The sequence below is a fragment of the Ursus americanus genome, chromosome 27 (assembly GCF_024610735.1).
Source record: "Ursus americanus isolate L20-20 chromosome 27, mUrsAme1.1.p, whole genome shotgun sequence".
Classification (NCBI taxonomy): domain Eukaryota; kingdom Metazoa; phylum Chordata; class Mammalia; order Carnivora; family Ursidae; genus Ursus; species Ursus americanus.
In genome coordinates this window covers 19,464,791-19,489,768 of record NC_142153.1, presented here as the reverse complement: position 1 = coordinate 19,489,768, position 24,978 = coordinate 19,464,791, and the positions used below count along the sequence as shown (strand labels likewise).

The 24,978-nt window shown below is 40.4% G+C and overlaps 1 protein-coding gene across 6 annotated transcripts in view; it reads right to left on the bottom strand.

The window, feature by feature from the left end:
- The window catches only part of MTUS1 (microtubule associated scaffold protein 1), a 164,884-nt gene that overhangs the window by 64,277 nt on the left and 75,629 nt on the right, over positions 1–24,978 (bottom strand). For 4 of the 6 annotated variants that reach the window (XM_045779258.2, XM_045779257.2, XM_045779259.2 and 1 more), the window contains exons 4-5: positions 12,377–12,538; positions 2,529–2,663 (exon numbers count right to left, since the gene is read on the bottom strand). In XM_045779258.2, coding sequence (XP_045635214.2) covers positions 2,529–2,663; positions 12,377–12,538 — 297 coding nt within the window. Of the gene's footprint in view, positions 1–2,528; positions 2,664–10,336; positions 10,599–12,376; positions 12,539–24,978 lie in introns of those variants that run through there. The other 2 variants (XM_045779263.2, XM_045779260.2) reach the window with 2 other exon arrangements.

Genomic DNA, 24,978 nt, shown 5'->3' with positions numbered 1-24,978 from the left:
CAGCCCCGTGTCAGGCTCCATGCTCAGGAGTCTGCCTGAGATTCTCTCTCCCTCTCCCTCAGCCCCTCCCACAGCCCACTCGCATGAAATAAAGGAAAGAAAGAGAAAATCTTTAAAAAGATATGTGGTCATTATAAATGCAAATCATTCCTACTCAGGTAAAATGTGTATGACATAAAAGCTTGCAAATTCAATAGCAAGACATATTAGAAAACTGGAATTCTCTATTCCGTAAAGTTATCAGTGGAATCACGAAGTTCCCATTCTCTGGAAGTTATGTAGCATCGAAGTCTGACATCCCTTTTCAGTGACTGGTGTAGGTGTAGACACTGCGGCTTTATCACCATCCATAAAAACCGCAGATTCACATACTGATGTCCTTCCAGCAAGAACGTCATCCCAGCAAAGGGTCATCTGACGCATTAGAAATGTATTGAAGACCATGGACAGGTAAGAACCTGCTGGCACACCAAAGAATCTTTTTGCCAATATTTATGCCCATTTTCTCTTTAGTAGTGTGTAAAAGAGAAAGCATTGATAAATATTCACTAGGTGGTTGGCCTCAAGTTACCACAGGATTCTTTACATACATACACACAACCGTGGAGAAGGAAGAACAGCATGGACACTCTCACACTGCTGTGCCAGATTAACACCTTTCTGGAAAAGTACTGAGTACCATGTTAACAATTTCACGAAGATTCAGACAGTTTCACCAGGGATCCCTCTTTCAGGGATACCCCATTAGAAGTCATTGGAATTTGAAGTAATGAATGTTCACGCTCGAAAATGTTCGCTCACCTCAATATTATGTGCCACGGTAAAAGTCAGAAATTGTCCAGGAACTATGGAATTGGAAGACAGACTATGGCATAGCCATGGAAAAGGAAACGGCTCTTGCGATAGGCCACCCAGTAAGAAGCGAGACACAGGAGAGTGCACACCCCGCGCCCTGAGAAAAGTGGAGGAAATGCAACAGCTGTTCGCAGTTGATGGAACAGAGGAGGACCGGTCTGTGTTTCCCCCGACATAAAAGCACGAGGGTGTGTACCACTTGCGGCTACTGCCACATTCAGTCACTGTTAAACGCAGAGGAATTAGCAAATCAAAAGGCTAGGGGTGCCTGGGTGGCTCAGTGTTAAGCATCTGCCCTCGGCTCAGGTCATGATCCCAGGGTCCTGGGATGGAGCCCCACGCCGTCTGTCTGTCTGTCTGTCGGGCTCCCTGCACAGCAGGGAGCCTGCTTCTCCCTCTCCCTCTGGCTGCCGCTCCAACGGACTGTGCACTCTCACTCTCTCTCTCTGTCAAATGAATAAAATCTTTTAAAAAAATAAATAAAAAGGCTAATTCTTACAGGCCAAAAAAAGGGGTTCTTAACTACAACTCAGGATCATAACCTACTGACTTGTGTTTCCCTTGAAGGTAAGGTCAAACTGAGTTGTGTGAAAGTCGAATGGCTGCTTGTAAATGCTGTCACCAAGGCAGATATCCTTCAGTTACATTTGACAATATGTTATCTGTCCAGTTTTGAATACTTCTCTTGCCTCCTTATCAGTTCACTCACACAAACCACTGTATTGTTTTCATTAAACTCCTGTTTTCTAATTGAAATTGTCTATTAAGAATATATTTGCAATCTATTTTTCCTTTGTTTTTATGACTAACAGAAATCAAGAAAATTCCTTAGCTATATCTTAACCTAGATATCAGGGTAAAGGATATACGTATTTTTTATTTCTCCCCTGCCTCCCAAAATCATTCATTGTTTCTTACTCTATAACTAAGCAATTTCACTCTGTTAAAACTGAAATACTGGAAAATATTTTTCCTGTTATTGATAAGATGGTTATATCCCAGAGTAACTACAGTGGCTGAGATCTACTAGTAGTGTAAATAAAATACTTTCCTTAAAAAAACACACACCACCTCTAATATGGGTCACACATTCTGCTTCAAGTTTCTCATTCGTAATTCATTCAGTGAAGCAGTCTTTCAGTTCACTAAGCACGAATCCAACTTCTAACGTACTTAAGATCCACTTCAGATTTGGTGATAAAGCTGCACGGAAAAATCGCCTGTTAAGTATATACCACATATTCGGTAAGCCTGAAAGCTCTCCTTCATCGCCACGGCAATTACTAGTGAGTGATACAAAGAAGGAGAAGAGAAAGAACAGAAAAAAGGAACACGGTTTGGACCAAAGGTGGGAAGTAAATTGTGCATTTCTATCTCATCGTTCTAGAATGTTATCTTAGAATAACGTAACTCTGGAAGCCTCGTTTATGTTTACCTTATGCCTGTGTTTTATCTCTTGATTTACAGGCATCAAGTCTTAACTACAGAACCCACGGACTCTCGGAAGAAGAGCTCCTTTGCTGGAAAAAATTTATTACGTGTCTTTTTTCAGAGAGACTCTTTGTAAATAACTGTTCGATGTACTACGCACCTAGTTGCCAAAATTTAACTTTCTACAAGATAAGGACTAAAAAGTCTTGTCTTCCCTCTTTTCTCTGCAATGAGGAACATACCTTTTGGAGGAATTTTTAGTAAGTGTGCATGAGCTCTGGATACCAAAGGCTTCAAATACAAGGATCCCGAGGAACCATTCTGAAATGCTGGCTTGGGAGGTTTTTCCTCATACTTGATGACAGCGGCACTTCCAGCTGTAGTAAGACAGAAGAGTACATTTTATGTTATAGAGAAATATAGCATGAATTTTCCACAACTTATTCCTTCCTTCATGAATCAACAAGTGCTAAGTACCTACCACGTGCCAGCCATCACCGCATCTTAGAAGTACGAAGACTGAAGGTATAGCGCTCCTGTCCCCAGGGACGCAGGTAAATGCACACCCATCCAAAGTGACCATACAAAAAACCCCAAAACCAACAACGACAAAACAAACAAACAAAACCCCAAAAACAAAAAAACAAAGTGACCATACATCTTGGCATAATCCAAGTTGATGTATCCTGGCCAGTTGAGTTTCATCCCAAATAAAAGCTGGAAGATAAATTCTATGGCCATCTGTGCCAGGTACTAAGCACGCCCAAGGTGCAGCTGTGAAGAGTGCCCATCTCCAGGAAGATAAGGCAGATGCGTCAATAATCCAATAATAACAAACCCAGGCGGCCAGCTGTGCTACTAAGGTGAGAACAATAACGTACAAATTCCTCGGTAGCTACGAGGCTGAGATCTGGTTCTGTTCCTCCCCTGCTCCAGCCAGGAGGTGGAATTCCCTTATCTGCCCTGGAACAGAGGTGCCTAAGCCCCAAAGCGAAAACATAAAAGCAAATCCCACCTCAACAATGAAAACCGTCTTTGGCATGGCATGTCAATCTTTCCTGCTTACATGGGAATCCTCTCAGAAAGAAAACACAAATTATTTCCAGGCACTAAAAGAAAGACTCAACAACTTTTGGAGAAACTGTGGTGCTCGCCGGCTTTGCTCAGGCTGTGCCTCTAATTCTGAGTCTACTATGGTTATTAGGCCAAGGGCGCTGCCACAGAAGTAGACCAACACTATTTCCCAGGGAACATGCCAGGGTAAAAGAGGGGAAAATTAAGTGAGCAAATACCATACGTCAGGTGTAAGAGGCCCATGAATCCCGGAAAGGGCCCCTGCCACTTTACTACAGTCTCTGATTTTGCCTCTGGTTCTTCATTAGGACTCAAAAGATAAACTTAGCACATCAGTGGACAGTGACACTTCAGAATAAAGAACACAGCTTTGAAAAGTAATAGTGATCGTTTACAACTGGTTGATTTTTTTTATTATGATACATTAGTTACCATACAGTACATCATTAGCTTTTGAGATAACGTTCCATGATTCATTGTTTGCATATCACAGCTGGTTGATTTCTATCAGAACCACCATCTGAAACCATGGAGAAACAATTATAGCAAAGTCTGAAGTAGGTGTGTTGCTTCCTCTTATTCCTGCTTTTGCCCAGTAATGACCAAAACCCTTCGGCATCAAAAAGCTAAGAATCAAAACAAACAAACAAAAACTAAGTATCTTTCAGTTGCTTGAGGCAACTGTGTAGCCGTATTTATACAGGTTCTTCCAAAACTGTGCATTTCTTTTTCATGTTTATGGCTTCCTGTTAGATTCTTCTATAGAATCCTTAAGACTTGTATTTGTACTTGGGGCAGGAAAAAGGGAAAAGGACAAGGAAAGGAACATGGCTTATTTCCTGCACTCTGAACTCCAAATGAGGAAGTGTTTTCACATATTTTCACTGAAGGTATATTTGATCCATAATGAGGTCCTAGGAAATAGTGTTCCTCTGCTAGGGTATTTGGTTGAGTAGACTTTGTGGCTACTCTAGGAATTTAACACACATCATTTGTTTCAGTGTTTCGGGCAGGGGGAGTCTACATCTTAAAATCTCAGAAGCATCAAAACCCTCAGAGTGAGGGTTTGAAAAATAGTACCAGCACGTAAAGACCGAAACAAAACAGAAAAAAACAAACGGTTTCAAACCTCATTGTTTTTTTTTTTTAATCAGCAGTAATGACCTAAGGAAAAAAAACTGTATTTCCTTAAAACACTGTTCTAAATTCACCATTCTCTATCACTGAGTCATCTTTGAAACAGTACGCTGTCCAGAAGCTTAGCTCCTAAGAATTTTTAACATTACTGTTTTGCTTATCCTAAGAGATTACCATGTTACACAACACTCACGAGCATAAACCCAGCACTTGGTCCTTTTCTCTCCATATTCAGGGGGGAAAAAAATCGAAACAAAAATACTTGGAGGGGCGCCCGGGTGCCTCAGTTGGTTAAGTGGCTGCCTTCAGCTCAGGTTATGATCCCAGGACCCTGGGAATGAGTCCCATGTCAGGCTCCCTGCTCAGTGGGGAGCCTGCTTCTCCCTCTCCCTCTGGCACTCCCCCTGCTGGTGCACTCCCTCTCTGTGCCAAATAAATAAAATCTTAAAAAACAAAACAAAACAAAAAACTTGGAGTTTTCTGGTCCTTTTTTCCTACAAAAGTTAATCTTTTTATCCATGTTCCTTTGTTAACCATACGAACTACTGGCATTTTTATATAACCATAGACTCACTGGGCCAGAGGGGAAATCTACAGGTGTCCTCATTCACTAGCTGGTTCCCAAGATTAATTTCCCTGCCACCAACCCAGACTGGATTTTTTATTGTTTGTTTCTCAATGATGTTCAACTCCTAGTTTTAAGCATCAAGTTCTATTCTAATACTCAACACATAATCATAAATTTCTTTATTACCAACCTTGATTCCTTTCTTCATCTCACATTAGAAAAGGGTGAGCTTCTACCTTATTTATAACTATGTTATAAATTTGAAGACAGAAATTTTTCATCAGGTTATCCTAACTCCTAGAACAGTGTTTACAGATGTCACAGCTAAACCTGTAAAGACATGCTGTTATTCTCCCGATCTATGTTAAGTCATTCTACAATGAGCCATCTGTTCATTCTTCCTGTTCCCATAAAACATTTCCGATATTAGGTCAGATCAACACCGAGGCTTTCCTCCTATGGAGAGGTTTCTGTCCATTTCCTATCCTTCTTTCCAATTCTCTTTCTCCAGAACCCAAAGACTTGGTCTTTCTCAAGCTGAAAATTACAGGAGGCTAATATAAATGATAGTACTGAAGATATTTCTATTATAAAATTCAACATAATTTTTTTTAAGGATGGGTGGGAAAGAACTTCACAGTCTTAACAGAAACAAAAATTTGCAGAGCATATCTTTCAGGTTTTCATATAAAGTGGATATTGGGTTTCAATTAGCATTTTTGCTTTTGCTAAATTAAAATTCCAAAAGAAAGTAAATGATGTTATTCAAGTCTTAACCACGTATTCCGACCATCTGGATTTTAGTTTTACTTTTCTTGAAACATTTTTTAAATTCATCAGCAGCAAATAAGTCACCTATTTAGATTTTGAAAAGTTGAACTGAGTTTAATTTATAGACCTAATATAAAATCATATGATCCCAAATTCATTCACACTTTTCATTGCTCGGCTTTAAAAACAAAGACCTTCAGTTTCCAAAGAACAGACTAAAAGGATTTTTCACTAAAGCACAAGACAAAATTCTCATGAGGCACAATACTCCCGTCCCTTGGCTCTCTGTCACACACAGACAGAAGGTGTTGTCCCGGAAACAGACTGCCACTCTCCAGGCTCAGTGTAAACCCTGGATCCAGCCCCAGATCTGTCGTCAACTTCGTAACATGGGAGGGTGAAAATCCATATACAAGAATAAAATTTCTGAGTTTGACCAGAGACAATCACATATACACATACATTTACACACGTACACACACACACACACACACACACACACACTCTCTCTCTCTCTCTTCCTGATCATCTATTGTACACACTTCCTACCTTCACTCTTTCCCAGGTCACAAATGGTGGGGACAAACTATGTGCTGAGCTGCACACACGTTTATGACCAACAATTACACATCTTTCCATTCCCTAAATGCTCTTTGTCGGTGCATTGCTTTCTAGTAAACCCCACCTGAAGGATATCCTGAAAATATTTCTCCTGCCCTCTCAGTCCCTACCATGGAAGCTGGTTACATATCCTGACGGTATCTAAATTTTCCCTTGTCCAGAGTTATTACATCCAAATGATAAACTCTTTGGTGACAAAAGTTCCAATATAGTAACTACTGTAATTTCAAGTGCTGGAATGGAATCTCTGATCTCTGAGTTCTGGTCCTGACTTTCCCACTGCCTAGCTATGAGTCCCTTCACCTCTCTATATGTAATGAGTGGGTTTGAAAATCAAGTTTGGAAATGGTACATATGCTCTCACAGGGCCCTCACTAAACAAATATGGTACTTTGTACCTGTGAGATAATAGAAAATACATATGAGGCTTCTGCCCCCAGTTCCTAGCACAGATCTCCTGAAATCCTTATAGTCTGGTGACAGGAGTGTATTTTGTTCCAATGAGGTGACTCTGCGTGGGTTCCTGGATGGGGGCTGGTCACTGGAAAGACCAAGCCATTATTAGAATCTTGGAATTTTCAGCCCTGCCCTCCATTTTCTTGAGAAGGAAAAAGGGCTAAAAATGAACTTAAGGATCAATCATGCCCTTTTATGGAAACCTCCATAAAAATCTCAAACAATGGAGATGGAGAGCTTCTGAGTTGGTGCACACCTGCAGAGGGGATGGACACTCTTCGCCCCTCCCACATACCTTGCCCTACACATCAATTCCAACTAGATGTTCGTCTGTATCCTCGGTTATACCCTTTTATAATAAATCGGCATTTACTAGACAGTAAAGTAAATGTCTGCTTCAGTTGTGTGCACCGCTCTAGCAAATTTACCATACCCAAGATAGGACTCGTTAGAGTCTCCCATCTACAGCTGGTTGGTGAGAAGGACAGCTGACAACCTGGACTTGTGACTGTAGGGGTGGGGGGTGTTCTTGCCGGAGTGAGCCCGTCACCTGTGGGATCTGCTGCCCTCTCCAATAGACAATATTAGGATTGCAGACCACCCAGCTGGTGTCCCAAGGAATGGCTTATTGTGACAGAAACCGCCACACATCTGGTAACCAGAGTGAAGTGTCGTGAGTGGGGCAGCGGTGTGAGAGTCAAGGAGACACACAGAAGGAAGGACTGGCTTTTTCCACTACAGGAGGGAAGAGCTGTGGGTTTTTTCAGTTATAGTCCCACTGAAGCCACAAGCGTCCTCAAAATCCTCCTCAGCACAGTGCCACAGGGCCACGACCCCTGAGCGACAGTCTGTAGAGTCAATACGTGACATCCCACATGTGCTCGCCCAGGTCCCAGCAGCTATAATAACAATTTAAAATCGCTCCTGTTCTGTTGTGATCCTTGGTCCTAGTGGCCTCAATTATGCCAGAATAATAGATTCTCTGGAATCCTTAGTTTCATTTCTCCATGATCCAAGTGTGATTCAAATAAAAGAGAGTTAGAGAGATAATGGAATCTGAAGAGAATACGAAGAGATTCTCAGAGAAGCCTAGGCAGAAGAAATTATTTTCTTATTACAGAAGGGCTTTTCACTATTCCAGACCTATTTGAAAACTAACATTTCATACTACATTCTAGCATTGGGCTAACATTAGTTTTCGTTTTGTTTATTGATTTATGTCATTCTGCTTATTTCTGAAATTTTTTTTTTTTTTGTCCATCTGTGTAACGCTACCCAGTGCCAGATCGTCTGCCCGCCTGGCTTGAAATCAAGTCGCTTACTGAAGTCTACACTTCCAAATTCCAAAAGCAAAGTTACTCAACTGTGTAGTAACAAGAATGTCTCCTATATACCCCAGAAAAAGACTGCAAAAATGAAAACGAAATTACTGCTAGTCTAGATAATAGCATTTTCTTCTTTAATAGTCTATTTGGATGTACGTGAGTATTAAGCGTGTGATACGGGGCGAGAGTATATCCACGGCCTCTCATCCCCTTCCTCACCTATGGCAGACATCACTAGTCAAACACAAACTTTTGCTCCGAACCTGGAAGCAACCGGAAAACCTTTCAACAATCGACTCCAGGTACTTCTGACCAACTGACCGGTGTTGGCAGGTGAGACAATACTCACTTGCCATCAGACTGTGGGTAAATAAAAGGAACCCTTCTATCAGCTTAACCACTTCAACAACTCAAACACCCACCTTCCAAACCATTAGACGCTATCTCACTGTAGTGCAGGAAATCGAAGTGGTCAGAAACAGGTGTTGCTGGGGCGCCTGGGTGGCACAGCGGTTAAGCGTCTGCCTTCAGCTCAGGGCGTGATCCCGGCGTTATGGGATCGAGCCCCACATCAGGCTCGTCCGCTATGAGCCTGCTTCTTCCTCTCCCACTCCCCCTGCTTGTGTTCCCTCTCTCGCTGGCTGTCTCTATCTCTGTCAAATAAATAAAATATTAAAAAAAAAAAAAAGAAAAAAACAGGTGTTGCTGCGAGGATAAGGATGATGTAGTACTGCCCTCCCATTCACCACGGGAGGATCCTGAGGCTAAGAGAGGAAGATCATCAGCCTTCCCAGGAGTCGGCAGGACAACTAGGCTGAATCTGAGGTGAACGCCCTTTTCTGTGTATCACACTGGCTGAGCCAGGGCTGGCCATGATGGCGAAGGTAAAGAATACTCCAATTCTTGAGCTGCCCCCCTGTTCTCCTAAATTCCAAAAGAGTACAAACAGCTTTGGTGTGCACCTCTTGCATTTCCCCCCTCGCCATATGTGTCTCAAAAAAAAACCACAGTAGTGTGTGTGTGGCTAACTGGGAAGAAGGAAGCCTTTGGATTTCACATTCGGTAAGGGGGCAAAATTATACACTCACTAAAGGCTTCCTTCCACACTTACACAATGCCCCTCAAACCTTCAACCCTATTCAAGACCTACAATATACGTTTTCATCCGATGATCTTAAAAATTGGACCTTAGCGGAATCTGAAAGAGCTTATGAATGTTTAATCTCTATACGTGAGAATAGCTGACATAGAGGCTACTGTGCAACGTTTCAGGCTAATATCCAAAAGAAAATCACTATCTTAACTTTTAATTTTTTTATGCATAGAAAAGCACACAGAAAGAACCCGCCAAAAGCTCCAAGAGAAATTTATTGTCTCAAAAGCCTTAATTTAGTCATTTGTCTTAAAACTCGATGTTATTTCTATAGGATTCCAAAGTACCAAAAACCAGCAGCTAATTTTACAACAGTACTATGCAACCTCAGAAGTTCTTAAACGTTGTCACTAGCAATATCACATCACAAAGAAATGAGCAGCAAATCTAGAACACATTCCTGAAAGGGGTTTAAATGCTTAACTCAGTATGAATCCAAACGGTGATCAAAAGATTATTTCCTCACATGACCTATCATTATCAGAAATAGGAAAAAAATTCAGCTCAAAATGATTTTTTCATGTTTTAAGGTCATCTTTAAAAGGTACGCATCTTCAATGTCTTTGAATATAATGAATAAAATAATCAAGTGATGTTTTAATTCTAGGAAAATACTTTTCTATACTCACACAACTATAAGCTGCATACACAAAAATACTGGTTATTTAATCAGAAATGAGACCAAATCGTCTTTAATAATAAGGTAATTTCATGTACCCGGCATATCGACAACGCTAGTGAATTATATTAAGTCTGAAAACACAGAAAATACAGAATAAAATTGACTCTATTTAGAACCATTCACAACTTAAATGTAAATATGCCAATATTACGATCAACAAATTACAAATTATAAAAACAATCAAGAGATGCTAAATCAATTTATTGAATAAAATTTAAGCATGCTTACAAAGAAAAGAATCAAACCAGAAATCGTCGACCTACTTCTTTTCCCAGTAAGCGTGGCTAACAAAGGAACTATACAAAGGCTGTAGGATCCCAGGACCAGCAGTGTCAATAAGGTCGCATCATAGTGCCTCTCTGAACCAGCCGGTGGGGTGAGTGTAGAATTGATAAATATTTTTGAAGAAATATCCGTCTCTGTACAACTGCGAAATCCTCCTGGTACAGTCATTTAAAAAGGTCAAAGCAATCTTAAGCAGGAAAAACTGCAGCCATGTTCACTCTCCTATCCCTCATGCTTGCTCTTAGTGAATTAGAAGGGAGGGAGAAAAAAAAAATCCGTAAGCTCCAAGGCACTACACAGAACAGATTAAACCAGCTAGCAAATCAAACTAAGAAAAGACTCATTGATTTGAATGCTTAATCTGCAACGGGGACACATCGCCCACTAGACGGGCTCTGCGGGTATACCGTAAACTCCTTTGTTACGAGACAAAAAGGAACGGACAAAGGCATTTTACAACCTCCTTAGGAGAGTCAGGCACGGTCCTGAAACGGTGGCCAAGTCAACATGGCTGTCAATGGAAAAGGCTGGAGAGCGGCACTACAGAACGTGTCTGCTTCCAAGTGTCACAAATTCCGTTGCTACACGGCCCTCTGAGAGCTCGCGGGTGATGCTGCGTTGGCAGCTTGTTTTTAAAATTCACACCGCAAGCAGAGAAAGCTGCAAGGGAAATAGCCTTAAAATACGACACGTGTGAATTTGCTTTTCAAACTGAGAGAGCATTCCTGGCTACAGGCGAATCTTTCTTATTTTATGCCACAACTTGAAAAACGAAATAATAACCAGATAATAAAACTTTTTAAGTAACACATTTTAATATTCCCAGCCTCCCAGGACACAGCTACTTAGTATCACGTGAGCCAAGCGACTGCTGCTAAGTGACCTCTCAGAAATGTGCTCATTAATTCAGCCATTAATTCAACGCCTTACCCTCCACACATTCACATTCTCAATTCTGTCCCATGCTGGCTGAGTGCCCTTGGACCAGTGACAACCTCTCTGAGCCTCACTCGCTCACCTCATATATACAATCAGGGCAGTGGCAGAAGTTAATTGAGAAAGGAAAAAGAAAGAAAGAAAAAAAGAATGTATGGCAACCTTATAATTGCTCTCCACACCCAGAAGGTTCAGTAACTAGGACTCCACTCTGCCCTTGTTCCCGCACCAGAAAGAAACAAAATGATCCCTCCTTAAAGCAGAGAGAACTGTCCTCCTCTCCACCCCACGCTTAATAATCTTATTTACATGGTATTCTAGTTATCCAGGTCAATATCCTCTTCAACTACCTTTTAGATAAGGATCATTTCTTCTATACCCCATATCCCTCACAACCTCTATCACGGTGCCTGTACACAGGAGACACTCCGCAGCTGTTCAAATTAATACATCTGTTAATTATTTTGTGAGGCAATTTAGAAAGGAAATGATCAAATACTAAGACCAAATATGTCTTTCAAATGAAAAAGATAGCTCAATTAATTCACCCATTTTATACACAGAAAACAGAACTCAAAACCTTAGAAATATTGAGTTTGAATTACTTAAAATTAGGCTTGAAGTTATACTAGTCATATCACACTGACTCTAGCATCCAAAATATAAGATTATAAAACATACATCTACAAAATATAGTCTTTTATAAAGCAAATCACACTGAAGTTCTCTCTATTCTGATTTCCAGTTGGGTTCCAACAGCCCTTAGATCGCTTTCCTTCCTTAAACACCAAAAAACACCATTGCTTCAAATGATACACTTCAGAATTCACCATGCAAAAAAATACCGGGTACCCTCGACACATAAATATTCAGTGCTTCATAGCATATTCTACAAGAAAGAATGTCATTTGAAGAATTTGCTTTTCCTGCCAAACTTTTTGAGAAAGTCCACAGGAAAAGCAGCGCTCCTATTTTCCCCTAAATCACAGAATCAAAATTCTAATAATTATTTGTAGCATATTAGTCTTTTCTTATACCTACAGTGGCAACAATCCCAGAAGCGTGACGGAAGACCAACTTACAATGATTGCTGTAAGTGCTCAGATCGCTGTGGGTGCTGGAAATAGAGGAGGCGCTTCCCGTCCTCCTCAGCGTGGAACTTTTCAAAGATGGTTTGGATTTAGGAAGTGGTCTAGGCAAATTCACCCGAGACGGCTGTGCATTTTTCAAGGACGTAGGTTTTCCTTGGGGTTAAAAGGGAAAAAAAAGTTTCTACTTCGTTTTGAAAGCTTTAACCTTAGAAATTTCATCTTCTGCACTACTGAGTCAAAGCAAAAACTGAATATTCAGAATCATGCAATCTTCACATAGATGTGGGTTTTTGTTTTTGTTTTTGTATTTTTTTTTTGATGACTTAGAGATAAAAGAGCAGGGATGATGATCAGGATATGTGAAGGGTAGCTGTAACCGCGTAAGCTGGAGTAATTAACTCAGGTCTTGCGTGACAGACAGATCAAAAGATCCATGTGACACAGGGGCTTCTGGCAAAGTTAAAATCAAAGCTCTGATTTCCGCTCATACCGTTGATTAAAAGGTAAGCAAACTGACCCATTCATACACTAGGCTACCCTATGAAAGATGAAAATTTAAAAACCAAAACAGAAAGATTCAATTTGAGGAGGAAAAAAAAATTTTTTAATGCCTAATCCCTACCACCAGGTGGCGCTGGGTTATTTTTTCCATCTCCTCTTCATCTTGACTCCTTATTTGCCAAATTTAAATGTCACTCAAACTTCTCTTTCTTGCAGCAAAAGTGTTTCCATTTAGCAATGAAATATGTATGCTTCATAATCTCTGGCACATCTGAAATCACACAATCCTGATGCTCACACCTGCTACCTGATTATGGGCATTTCCCAAGTTCAATCTTTACAACTTTCTTCATACCCATCTCTCCTGCAGAATCTTCTTCATTTATTTTACTCAAACCCTTGCCCATGTGGATGAATCCCAAATTCTCACTTACTTTCCTAAGACTTATCTTCTTTCTGCATACCAATGCCCCTCACATTTTAAATTCTTTGCTGAATGTTTCAATTTTGACACTTTGATACCCTCCTCCCTTACGCTAATTATAAATCCATTTTTCCTTTTTCCTGGCCTCAAAGCATTGGCATTGTCCCTTCTTCCCCACATCCCCATATAATCTAACATGAAGACTCTCAACACTACGGGCATTACATCACTGAAAAATATGAAGAGCTGAAAAAGAACTTCACACAAAAACGATGGTGTTCTATATCCCCAATGGCCCCATAAGTGAGCGAAGTAATATTTCTGGGAAGTACGGCTCATTGCTTTGTAGGAGTGCAGTAATTTCGCTCACAAAAATTTCATCTTAATAAAGAAAAACCAAGGTTAAGCTCCTTAGATCTGGCATGTAAAGTCACCCACATTGCAGTTCTTATCTCCAGCCTTATCCTTGTACTTGTTAACTGTAAAAATCAAACTTCCAGTTATGTTTATTAGTGAAAGAGGAGTTTATTTGGGGATAGCAGAGAACTCCAACTCAAGACCAGCAAGCTATGGCAAAGCCCTCCGCAAATCCGTCCAACATTGGCAAGGGCAGCGGGAAGTTGGGAAGGCTGTTGCAAAAAAAAAAAAAAAAAAAAAAAAAAAAAAAAAAGCCCACTGGAGTAACCTGGGAGCTGGAAGTATAGTGGCTTTTCATTGGGTGAGTTGTGACGGTGTCTGATTGGCTAGGTTGTTGCAGGGGGGCAGGTAGGAGGAAGCCTTCCTCCCCACTGTTGGGAAAATTAAGCAGTCTCTGCTCTCAAGTTAGTCTTTTTGTTGGTACTGCTCCCAACAGACTGGTTATTGGGCAGGGAGCTCCGCCTGCCCAACCTTCCGATTTCATTTTAGTGAAGTTTCCCATTACTCCTTTTCACATGCTGTTCTTTTCCGCAGGTGTGTGCTGGGCTCCAATCAATGCAGTTTCCTCTCTGTCACCCGGAAGTACGATTCTAATTCACGAGGCACATCGCTTCTTTTCAAAGAGGTCTTCTTCCTCTCAATCCAAATCCTACAAATCCTCATTCACCACCTTATAGTTTGCCTCAACACTGAATTAGACTCAAGTCCTGTGCTTCCACCCTTTCCACGATGTTGATCTGAACGTGAAAAAAAAGGTCATGACCCCGTCTAAAATTTTTGACTCCCCATTATCTGCAGAATGATCTTATTTTTAATCCTCTCAATATTTAATTTTAAAGGTGTAAATGGCAGTCCTAGGATTGATTCCAATCAACTTCTCCCCCATTATGCTTTGCCATGCTCCCATACACACACACACACACACACACACCCCTTATTTTTATTTCTCCAGGCCTTTTTACCCTATTCTGCTTATATCCATCTTTGTGAATGAACTAGCATCTTTTCCATCTAGTCCCCTACCTTGCCTGGTGAATACAAAGCTGACAGTTCTTTCAAATCCTTGCCACACATTTGTAGCCCCTACCCCAGAGCTACTGAATCACAACCTCCATTTTAACAAAATCTCCTGGTGATTTGAATACACATAAGCAGGAGAAGCACTGTTGAGAATCAGACCTACTTTGTTAAACTGCTTGTGCCAGGGCACCCTCCCCTGTGTACCATGGACCACGCCTCCCTTTACCACATGGACACCTGATTCCACGACAACATCTATTTCAGTAGGGCTCTGGGACTACTCTCTAAGGTCCCTGAGAACAGGAAGAGGACCTGATTCCATTCTGTCCCTCAGGACCTACCCAAGTGTCTAGCACGGACTGAGGTTTAATAAATATTAGTGGAATGAATTTTTATTGTAAGGCCAAGAGGAAGATGTGGGAAATAAGGAGAAGTTGGTGGAAGGGGACAAATGTTTAGCTGTAAGAAGAATAAGGTCTGGGGAACTAGTGTAAAATGGTGACTGTAGTTGATAAGACCATTATATAATTGGAATTTGCTAAGAGCTGAACTTGAATGTCTTCAACAAAAAAAGAGAAATACGTGAGGTGAGGGATACGTTAATTCCACAACTAAAATCATTCTATAATGTATATCAAATAACCACAATGTACATTTTAAAGGTCTTTCCACTTTTAATGTCAAATTAGACCTCAATCAAGTTGGAAAAAAATAGATGTAGAATTATAGAGATAGTAATAGCTATTAAAATTTTTTTCAAAGGCCAGGAGTAAATAAATTTTGATAATGCCTTCTCTCATCTAGACTGAATCATTAAACACTTAATTTTTACAAGCTTATTTGTTCTTTGTTAGTATTAATGGACTCTTCAAACAGTCTATAAACTAGATAAAAGGAGACATTTTTCTTTATAGTCCTTATAATAATTAGCAAGTAATAGATATTCAAATATTCATTTGATTTTTAAACTCACATTTAGCCACCAGTTTTACTTGATTTTGGAGGTACAGAGAAACCAATCTTTTGGAATATACAGTTACTAAATTATGGCCCCTTGACAGCAAAACATGATGAGTCTTCATCATAATCGGAAACAATGAGTAAGGTTGAGCAAGTAACAGATGAATATTTCTGGGCTACAACCACAGTACAGTCAAGGCTAAACAAGTTTGGAAACTCAACTTGTTTTTCAGAAAGGGATGTTTGATAGCATTGTTTCTGACAGCATCGTGGGTTTATAGACATTTCTCAGTGTGCCTCAGAATTACTACAGACCTGCACGCTTTCTGATTCCAACACACAGCCGGGCATCAGAAGCAAGGTCACCCTGTCCACCTGTGATTGACCTGCCCTTCCCCATTCACAAGGCTCGCTGTCCCTCCCACCCAGCCTCATCCCTTCCACCTAATGGCAACTTGTAGTTCTAGCAAATGTCTTCCCCATTAGACCATGAGTCTGACTCCTGTGCACTAAGGGTACTGAACAGAGCCTCCTTCACCACAGAATTATCTCCTTTGAAACTCAGAACAATCCTAACCAAGCACTGCCATTACTATTCCCAGCTCACAGATGAGAGAGCTACTTGGGTAGTTAAATGGCTTCCTCGGCTCACACACCTGAGCAGTGACAGTGAGTCCTCGGCTCACACACATACGCAGTGAAAGCAGGCAAACTACCACCAGCCCAGAGCTCCCTCTACTGGGCTACAGAACAGAAGCATCAGGTGAAGGAAAGCAGCATCAGTCTGGAGGCCACCTGAGCTCCTCCTTCTAGAAGGGGACTCCCCTAGAGCAATGTAAACACAGTGGAGATACAACCAACGTGTTTCACTGTTTCACCAACAGTACTCATGTTTTGTTTTGTTTTGTTTTGAAGATTTTATTTATTTGTCAGAGAGAGGGGGAGAGCGTGCGCATGAGTGCACAAGCAGGGGGAGAGGCAGAGGGAGAGGGAGAAGCAGTCTCCCCACTGAGCAGGGAGCCTGACATGGGACTCATTCCCAGGGTCCTGGGATCATAACCTGAGCCGAAGGCAGGTGCTTAAATGACTGAGCCACCCAGGCATCCCAACAGTCCTCATGTTTAACTGAAGAGCCAAGTTGACCTCAAGTACCCATAATTGGACTTCATATAAAGAAGCAGTAAAACGTATGCATCATAACTAATATGAAAAGACATGGCAATATTGGGCTGAGAGACTGAGTAACCTGAGAACCAAATTCTTAAACAAGGAAATCCTTATAGGACTGCTCTTACAGTTCTGAGCGTAGTATTTACCCATTCGCTTCACAGCATGAAACCTCTCCCAGATGTAAACCATCAAGATTTAAGATCTACCTGCCGATGACTTACTGGCCTCAGTGGTTTATTTTAAGCTTCTGCTGTTAGCTTAATCTTACACAGACAACAGATTTGTTTTGACCCTGTAATTATTACCGCCTTTTGTCTAGGGAAAACATGGAAGGAATCGCATTTGCTCTTGGCCTTAGACAGTAACACAAAGAGTCTACTGGGGTCTGAAGTATGGCTTCATCAACAAGCAATGTACTTGGATACCCACCTTGGAAAACCCGATTAAATGTACTGTACTTAACAGCAGAACATCATTAAGGAATGCCTTGTAAAACTAAAGATCTAATAAAATGATTAAGTGCAAAAAAGATATTAACATTACCCTATTTTTTAAGCTCATACTTACCTATATATTGAAAAATGCCAGAAGATACACCAGAATTTTATGAGGCTGTTAAGAAACATATAGCACAGTAGGACACAGAGGAAAAATGAAGGAAAAAGGCAGAAACGGGCAATTTTCTCCTCACCTTTCATATGCTTCCCCCCTCACTTTGTGTGATTATTACTCCATGTGAATTTTTTTATAATAAGCATATTTTATCATAAAAGCTAACATAAAACATTAAAACACTAATAGATATTATTAAAGTCAGTGGAGTCAAATATTTAATCAGATAAAGATGTTCAAAACAGATAAAGAAACCAAGAAAGATGCCCCGGGGAGAGAAACTGAGGGCTTCAGACGGGAGGGGGGTGGGGGACTGGGATAGGCCGGTGATGGGTAGTAAGGAGGGCACGTATTGCGTGGTGCACTGGGTGCTATACGCAACTAATGAATCATGGAACACTGCATCGAAAACTAATGATGTACTGTATGGTGACTAACATATAACAACAACAACAACAAAAGAGTGGAATGGCTGCCACCACACACACACACACACACACACACACACACACAGATGTTCAAAACAGATAAACCAAGAAAGGATAAATTGGATCAACAATTAAAGTATTTCTAATCATTTTTATTCCTGAATACCTAATGCTTGCAGAGGCACTTCATTCCTTTTAATTTTACTAAGAAAAAAACAACAACACAGAAATCAATGGCTTAACTGATGCTTTTATATGGTTATTGTGAACACAGTCCCTTTGCTACTGGAAAGTTCTTCATGGGACCATAATGGTGTGTTCCTAGGACTGGAAATTAAAGCTGAAGAATGAACTCTTGAATGGTACTCCTTTGTTCTGACACTTACGTTAAAGGATTCATTGTCCGGGAGAAAGCTCCCAGGGCACTCACAGGTATGTAGTGTCCTCTCTCAGTTCCAGCCTGGCCTCTTCTGTTCCTAAAGGAAAGGCTGGGAAAGAAGGTGAGTCCCACAAGCTTGCAAAACACCTTCAAAGTAATGAGAGCAGTTTCCCAGGCCACAGAAACAGCTACTCGTCAAAGCAAGTTCTTCTCTCTGAACTCTGAACTAGACCAGGATGAATATTCAGCTTTAATATGTTTGTCACGAGATTATTCTGCATTGAACAAAATGAGCTGCTCTTCTTTACATTTGATGAAATTAAAGTGTTCTGAAGAAGTTTCAAGGAGTTGACCAAAAAAAAAAAAAAAAAAAAAAAAACCCACACAAACAACAAAACCCTCCCCCACAAAACCTATATTAGAAGGCACAGATCATCTTAATAAAAATCTAGACAACGGATTGCCAGGAGGGGTTATGCTACACAAGTATTTACTTGCCGACATAGTAAGGTTAACTGCAAAGTAAGGTAATCACAAAGCACAAATGTATCGGGTACTAGAAACACGTGACATTTTACTATAGAAATTGCTGCCAAATGTTTCCAGTAATAATTATGAATACTAGAGAATACGTGGTATCTCATTAAAAATTTTTAATAGGATTGTGGTTTGTGTGGCTTATTAGGTGTGCAGACGTCATGGGGAAGAAAAAGATGAGGCTGGACAGGTAGACAGTTTACCGTTCAGGACGGCATGAAAGGTCAGGCTAAGAACTTCAGCCCTTAACCTTTTTGGGTGGGATGTGGTGGGAAGATGGAGAGGGCGGGGGACTGCAGCTTTCTTGGCATTTGCCCCCGGGGCTTGATCAAGCTGTGGCAGTGTGCATAACTGACCAGCCAGCGACCAGCAGGGAAGAGTTTGAAATCGAGTCTGAAATCAGAGAAGAGCTTAAGAGGTTAGTGCACTTGCCAGGGCTAGAGGCCGTGGGGATTTTCACTGGGCAAGGAAATCATTACTGAGGCCAGGCTAGAATATAGAAACTACACATTAATATAGATAGCTCAAAATATAAATTATTGTATTTTAGAAAATAAAATAAGTATCAATAAGGCAGGGCCATTAACTAGTCAGGAAGAGAAAATGCCAAATAGACACAGTTAAAATACAAAACATAAGAATATGTTTGTAGCTATAATATAACTTGGGTTCTTCTAGCACAACTCTATAGAGAAAGTGACCTTTATATTAATTATCTACAGTAGCTGGGAATTATTATAAAGCTAACATAAGTCTACCCAAAGGAATAAAAAAAATAATAATGTTATGAGAGCAATAAATTATATTCAAAACTGTGGCTTCAGGTTCATTTTTACTTAGCCCAAAAGGACCAACTTTTCTCATTAACTCTAATGTAGTTATTAGAAAATTTAGCTTCAGGGGCGCCTGGGTGGCACAGCGGTTAAGCGTCTGCCTTCGGCTCAGTGCGTGATCCCGGTGTTCTGGGATTGAGCCCCACATCAGGCTCTTCCGCTATGAGCCTGCTTCTTCCTCTCCCACTCCCCCTGCTTGTGTCCCCTCTCTCGCTGGCTGTCTCTATCTCTGTCGAATAAATAAATAAAATCTTAAAAAAAAAAAAAAAGAAAAGAAAATTTAGCTTCAATATCTAGTGTTATTGTCTAAAAACCATGTAAATAAACCTGGTAAGTTGCTTACAAAATCGATACTGTAAAACAATAGCTTTTTGATGTAACAGGAAAAACGGGAAAAAAGATCCTTTAGCAATAAAAAGTAGTTGTGCATGGAGACATGCACATACACACACTATTTCTATAAATAATCAAAAAGTGCTGATATTATGGAAAAATTTTTTAAATGAGGAACATCAAAGATTTGATAATATACATGTAGTTCTTCCCTGAATTAATATATTAATTGAATGGCATTCCCATCTAAATCCACATGTGATTATTTTAAAGAGGGATTTGGGAGAACTTCAAAAAAACAATTTAAATTAGCTTAGAGTAACTAAAAATAGCCAAAAATTCTGAACATAAACATGAGAGGACTACAGCTGAAGAACAGAAAACTCTGATTAATGGGGCAAAAAAAATGGGCAAAGTACTTGAATAGACCTTTCTCCAAAGAAAATACACAATGGCCAATGAAACATGAAAAGACGTTCAACATCATTCATCATTAAGGAGATGCAAATCGAAACTACAGTAAGATACCACATCGCCCCCATTTGAATGGCCATTATAGAAACAAAACAGAAAATAACAAGTGTTGGCTAGGATGTGAACAACTTGGAACACTGCACATTGCTGGTAGAAAGTAAAATGATGCAGTTGCTCTGGAAAATGGTATGGCCTTCCCCCCCACCCCAGAATAAAAATAGACTAGCATACGATCCACTAATTCCACTTCTGGGTATATACCCAAAATAAATGAAAGGAGGATCTTTGTACACCCATGTGCATATGGTATTTGCACACCTATGTCCATAATGCTATTCATAATATCCAAAGGGAGAAGCAACCCAAGTTGTCCACTGACAGGTGAATGCATAAACAAAATGTGGAACATATGTATTATGAAATATTATTCCATCCTAAGAAGGAAAGAAATTCTGACACATGCTACAACATGGATGAAACCTGAAGACGTTCCATGAGCCACTCATGAAAGGACTACTATTGTGTGATTCTTCTAATGTGAGGCACTAGAGTAGTCAAATTCAGAGACAGATGGTAGAATGGTGGTTGCCAGGGGGCTGGGTGGATGGAGAGTGGGAAGCTAGTGTTTCATGGATCAAGAGGTTCAGGTGGAGAAAATAAAAAGTTCTGGAAATGGGATGATGGTGACTCTTGTACAACGAAAGGAATCTATTTTATACCACTGAACATGCGCTTAAAAAATGGTTAAAATGGTAAATTTTATATAACATATTTATCACATTTAAAAAAAGGAAGTTGTGGGGCGCCTGGGTGGCTCCGTCGTTAAGCGTCTGCCTTCGGCTCAGGGCGTGATCCCAGAGTGCTGGGATCGAGCCCCGCATCAGGCTCCTCCGCTGGGAGCCTGCTTCTTCCTCTCCCACTCCCCCTGCTTGTGTTCCCTCTCTTGCTGGCTGTCTCCCCCTCTGTCAAATAAATAAATAAAACCTTTAAAAAAAAAAAAAAAAAAGGAAGTTGTGCTATTAGCTATTATAGGATATTAAAAAATAAAAATAGTCTATTATTGGCATAAAACTATATTGACAGATTAATAAACTGGTATATAAATATTAGAAATATAAGAATTTAGAATAGGATAAGGGAGATTTTCTCAGATAAGACATTCATTTGTGGTATTAAAATAACCAAATTCAAAAAATAAAATAACATTTGAGAAGCAGTATGTATGATGTAGTGATCAAAAGTGGACAATCCGGAGCCGGCCTGCCGAGGTTTTAAACCCAGCTCCAGCACACACTGGCTGTGAGCAGCTTACTTTGCCTCTCTGTGCCTATACTTCTCATATGAAACAATGCGCAAGATTATAGGGATATTCACCTTATGTCTCTTTTAAAGATTAAATAAGTTTTTATTTTTAAAATGCTTAGAATAATACCTGGCACATCGTAAGTGACCTAAGTATTAGCCACTAGTCTTACCATACACACACACACACACACACACACACCACAAAAAAATAAAATTGGATTATAAAGGGTTTAGAACAAAACCATACAAATTAACCATAACTCTTTCAATAGAGAAGGTCTTCAGCATGAAAACACAGGAAAAATTAAAGGAAAACATGTATTTGACCAGATAAGAATGGAAAAATTAAAAAATCCCCCCCCAAAAAAATAAAAAGGCAAATAATAAAACACAAGACAAAGGACAATGAACAATATCAAATCAACAAAGAATCATATGCCTCAAAATGTAAGGGAGCGAAAGCTCTAACAGTAAATAAAAATAGTCAATACAATTTTTAAAAATGTTTAAACTTATTGTGTCTAGCGTCTTTCCTGGCTCCCTAGCTGTCATCCCTAATCCCCATTTCCATTGCTCACATGCTATAGGAAGATTTAAAAAGCCTAATACTTGCATTCCCAATCTTTCTTCAAGTTGGAGTGACCAGGCAACTTGGTCTGCGTCAATAAGACTTAAAGACACGAGTGCTAGGGGGTAAGATGCTGAATAGGACGTTTCCTCCCCGATAAAGACAGACACCCATGCCAGGAGAAGGCCTCATCTCTGGGATGCTGTCCCTCACCTTCAGCCTCTTACACAGTAGCAGGAGGATTTGGCACTTGGAACTCCTAGCAACCACATTTCAACTGAAAAGTCACTGTCAAAACAACATGCTGAGTCAGGAAGAGTGGAAAGACAGAAAGATGACATTATTGAATCACCAAACCTAGACCTACCACCTCTAGACTTCCTATTAAACAAACACACAACCACTGGTTTAAACCCAATGGCATTCTTAACTACCATGTTCTCTCTCAGCATCTGATGCAATTGATTCCTCCTTCCTCCTTGAAAGGTTTTCTTTACTTGGCTTCCAGAACAACACTCTTGACTGACTTCCCTCCTGCCTTCCTGGCTGTTTCTTTTTGGTCTCCTGTGTGTTTCTTCCTCATCTCCCTAGCCCTGTAAAATTTAGGAGTACCCCAGGGGTATTTTGGAGTACTCTAGGGAGTTCCCCAGTGGTGCCCTTGACCTGTTGTCTTCTGCATACTCTCTTGGTGGTCTTATCCAGTCTAGTGGCTTTAAATACCATCTAAATATTGATGAATCCCAAATCTGTATCCATAGACCAGACTTCTATGGACTCTAGACTTGTGTCTCCTACTTTCCACTCAACATCTTCACTTACAAGTTATTCATTTCAACTTAATATCTCTATAGCTTAGTTCCTGATATCCATCTTCTAACATCTGTGCCACGACCATCTATCCCCATCTCAGTGGAAGGCAACATTATCCCTCCATTGTTCACCCACAAAGTGCACAGAGTCATCTCTGACTCTGCATCTAAGCAAATCCTGTCAACCTCACTTTTAACACGCCTATCTAGAACCTGACTTCTCTTCACTACCACAACCCCAGCCCAAGAAGTCACAATCTCTCGCCATGATTATAGCAATGCTTCCTCACCGGTCTCCCTGAACCAGCCCTCACCCCCATTCAATGTATTCTCTACAAAGGTATCCAAGCAACCCTGTCAAAAATTTAGTTAAATGTTAAAAAAGTTAACCTTTTTAAAATTTAGTCTTAACTTTAGTTAAAAGCCAAAAATCCTTAGGATTTTCAAGACTGTACATGATCTGGTTCTCTGCTACCTGTGAAACCTCACTGTTTGAACTTTTCCTCACCTCAGTCCTTGCTTTCCTAGAGCACAGCAGTAAAGCCCCACCTCAGGGTCGTTCCACTTGCTCTCCTCCACTCTGCCTGGCACGGTTTTCCCCCAGACACTCCTGTGACTGACGCCCTCTCGCCTTTACTCAAAAGCTGCCTTTCCCTGGTCCCACTAACCAAAATTTCTCTCTTTCTCTCTCTCCCAAAACAACCCCCAACGTTTCATATTCCCCCTTCTCTGCATTAGTATTTTCCCCTCTTTAGTACTTTAAATGATCAAGCATCCTATTATATACTTCTACTTCTGTATTACCGGTCTCTCCCACCAGATTGTAACTTGAAGGAGGGCATGTTTAGATCTTGTATCCACTTCTGTACCTCGGCACTTTGATCCCCGAGTCTATACTTATTCAATAAAGATTTGAGTGCCAAGCATATGCCGATTAAAATAAGATACCGTTTTGCACTTTCTGCAACATTAAATATTTGGGAAGAGTGTTAGTAATGTCAAAATACTGGCAAGGCTGTTGGAAAACACCTTTGCACACTCAGAGGAGGAGCTCCGACTTGAATGCTGTTTCTGAAGGGCAATTTGGCAACATGTATCAAAAGTCTTAAAAATGCTCACACCCTCTGATTCCATCTAAAGGAATGTATCCAAGGAATTTATCTGACCAGCTCTCTTATTTAAGTACAAAGCTCTTCAGTGTAGAATTTTCACACACTATAAAAACAAAACAAAGGGGCGCCTGGGTGGTGCGGTCAGTTGAGTCTGACTCTTGGTTTTGGCTCAGGTCGTGATCTCAGGATCGGGAGATCGAGCCCTGCATCAGGCTCTGTGCTCAGCATGGAGTCAGCTTGAGATTCTCTCTCCTTCTGCCCTTCCCACTCACACTTAACTCTCTTGCTCTCTAAAAGAAATCTTAAAACACACCACACACACACACACACACACACACACACACACACACCCCCTAATGTTCAAAGAAGTCTGAAGAAATATATGGCAGCACGTTTTGATGATGAAATATTATAAGGTCATTGAAAATCATATAAAGAATAAGAACGTAAGAATCTAGGAAAGTAGGCACCACACCTTTTAAATGAAACAGGAAATTCAATCAACTCATTAAGTGCCTGTTAGGTGTGGGGTTTCTGAAACAGTAGGAACTGTTTGTCTCCATTAAATATATTTAAGCACACATACATGAGAAAATGCAAAAAGAAAAGGCATTGAATAGTTATTAATTATGAAGTTAAAAACTATTTGACATTGATGAGATTAGGGGAATTTTTTTTTCTTTCCTACTTTTTACTGAAAGGGTCATATTT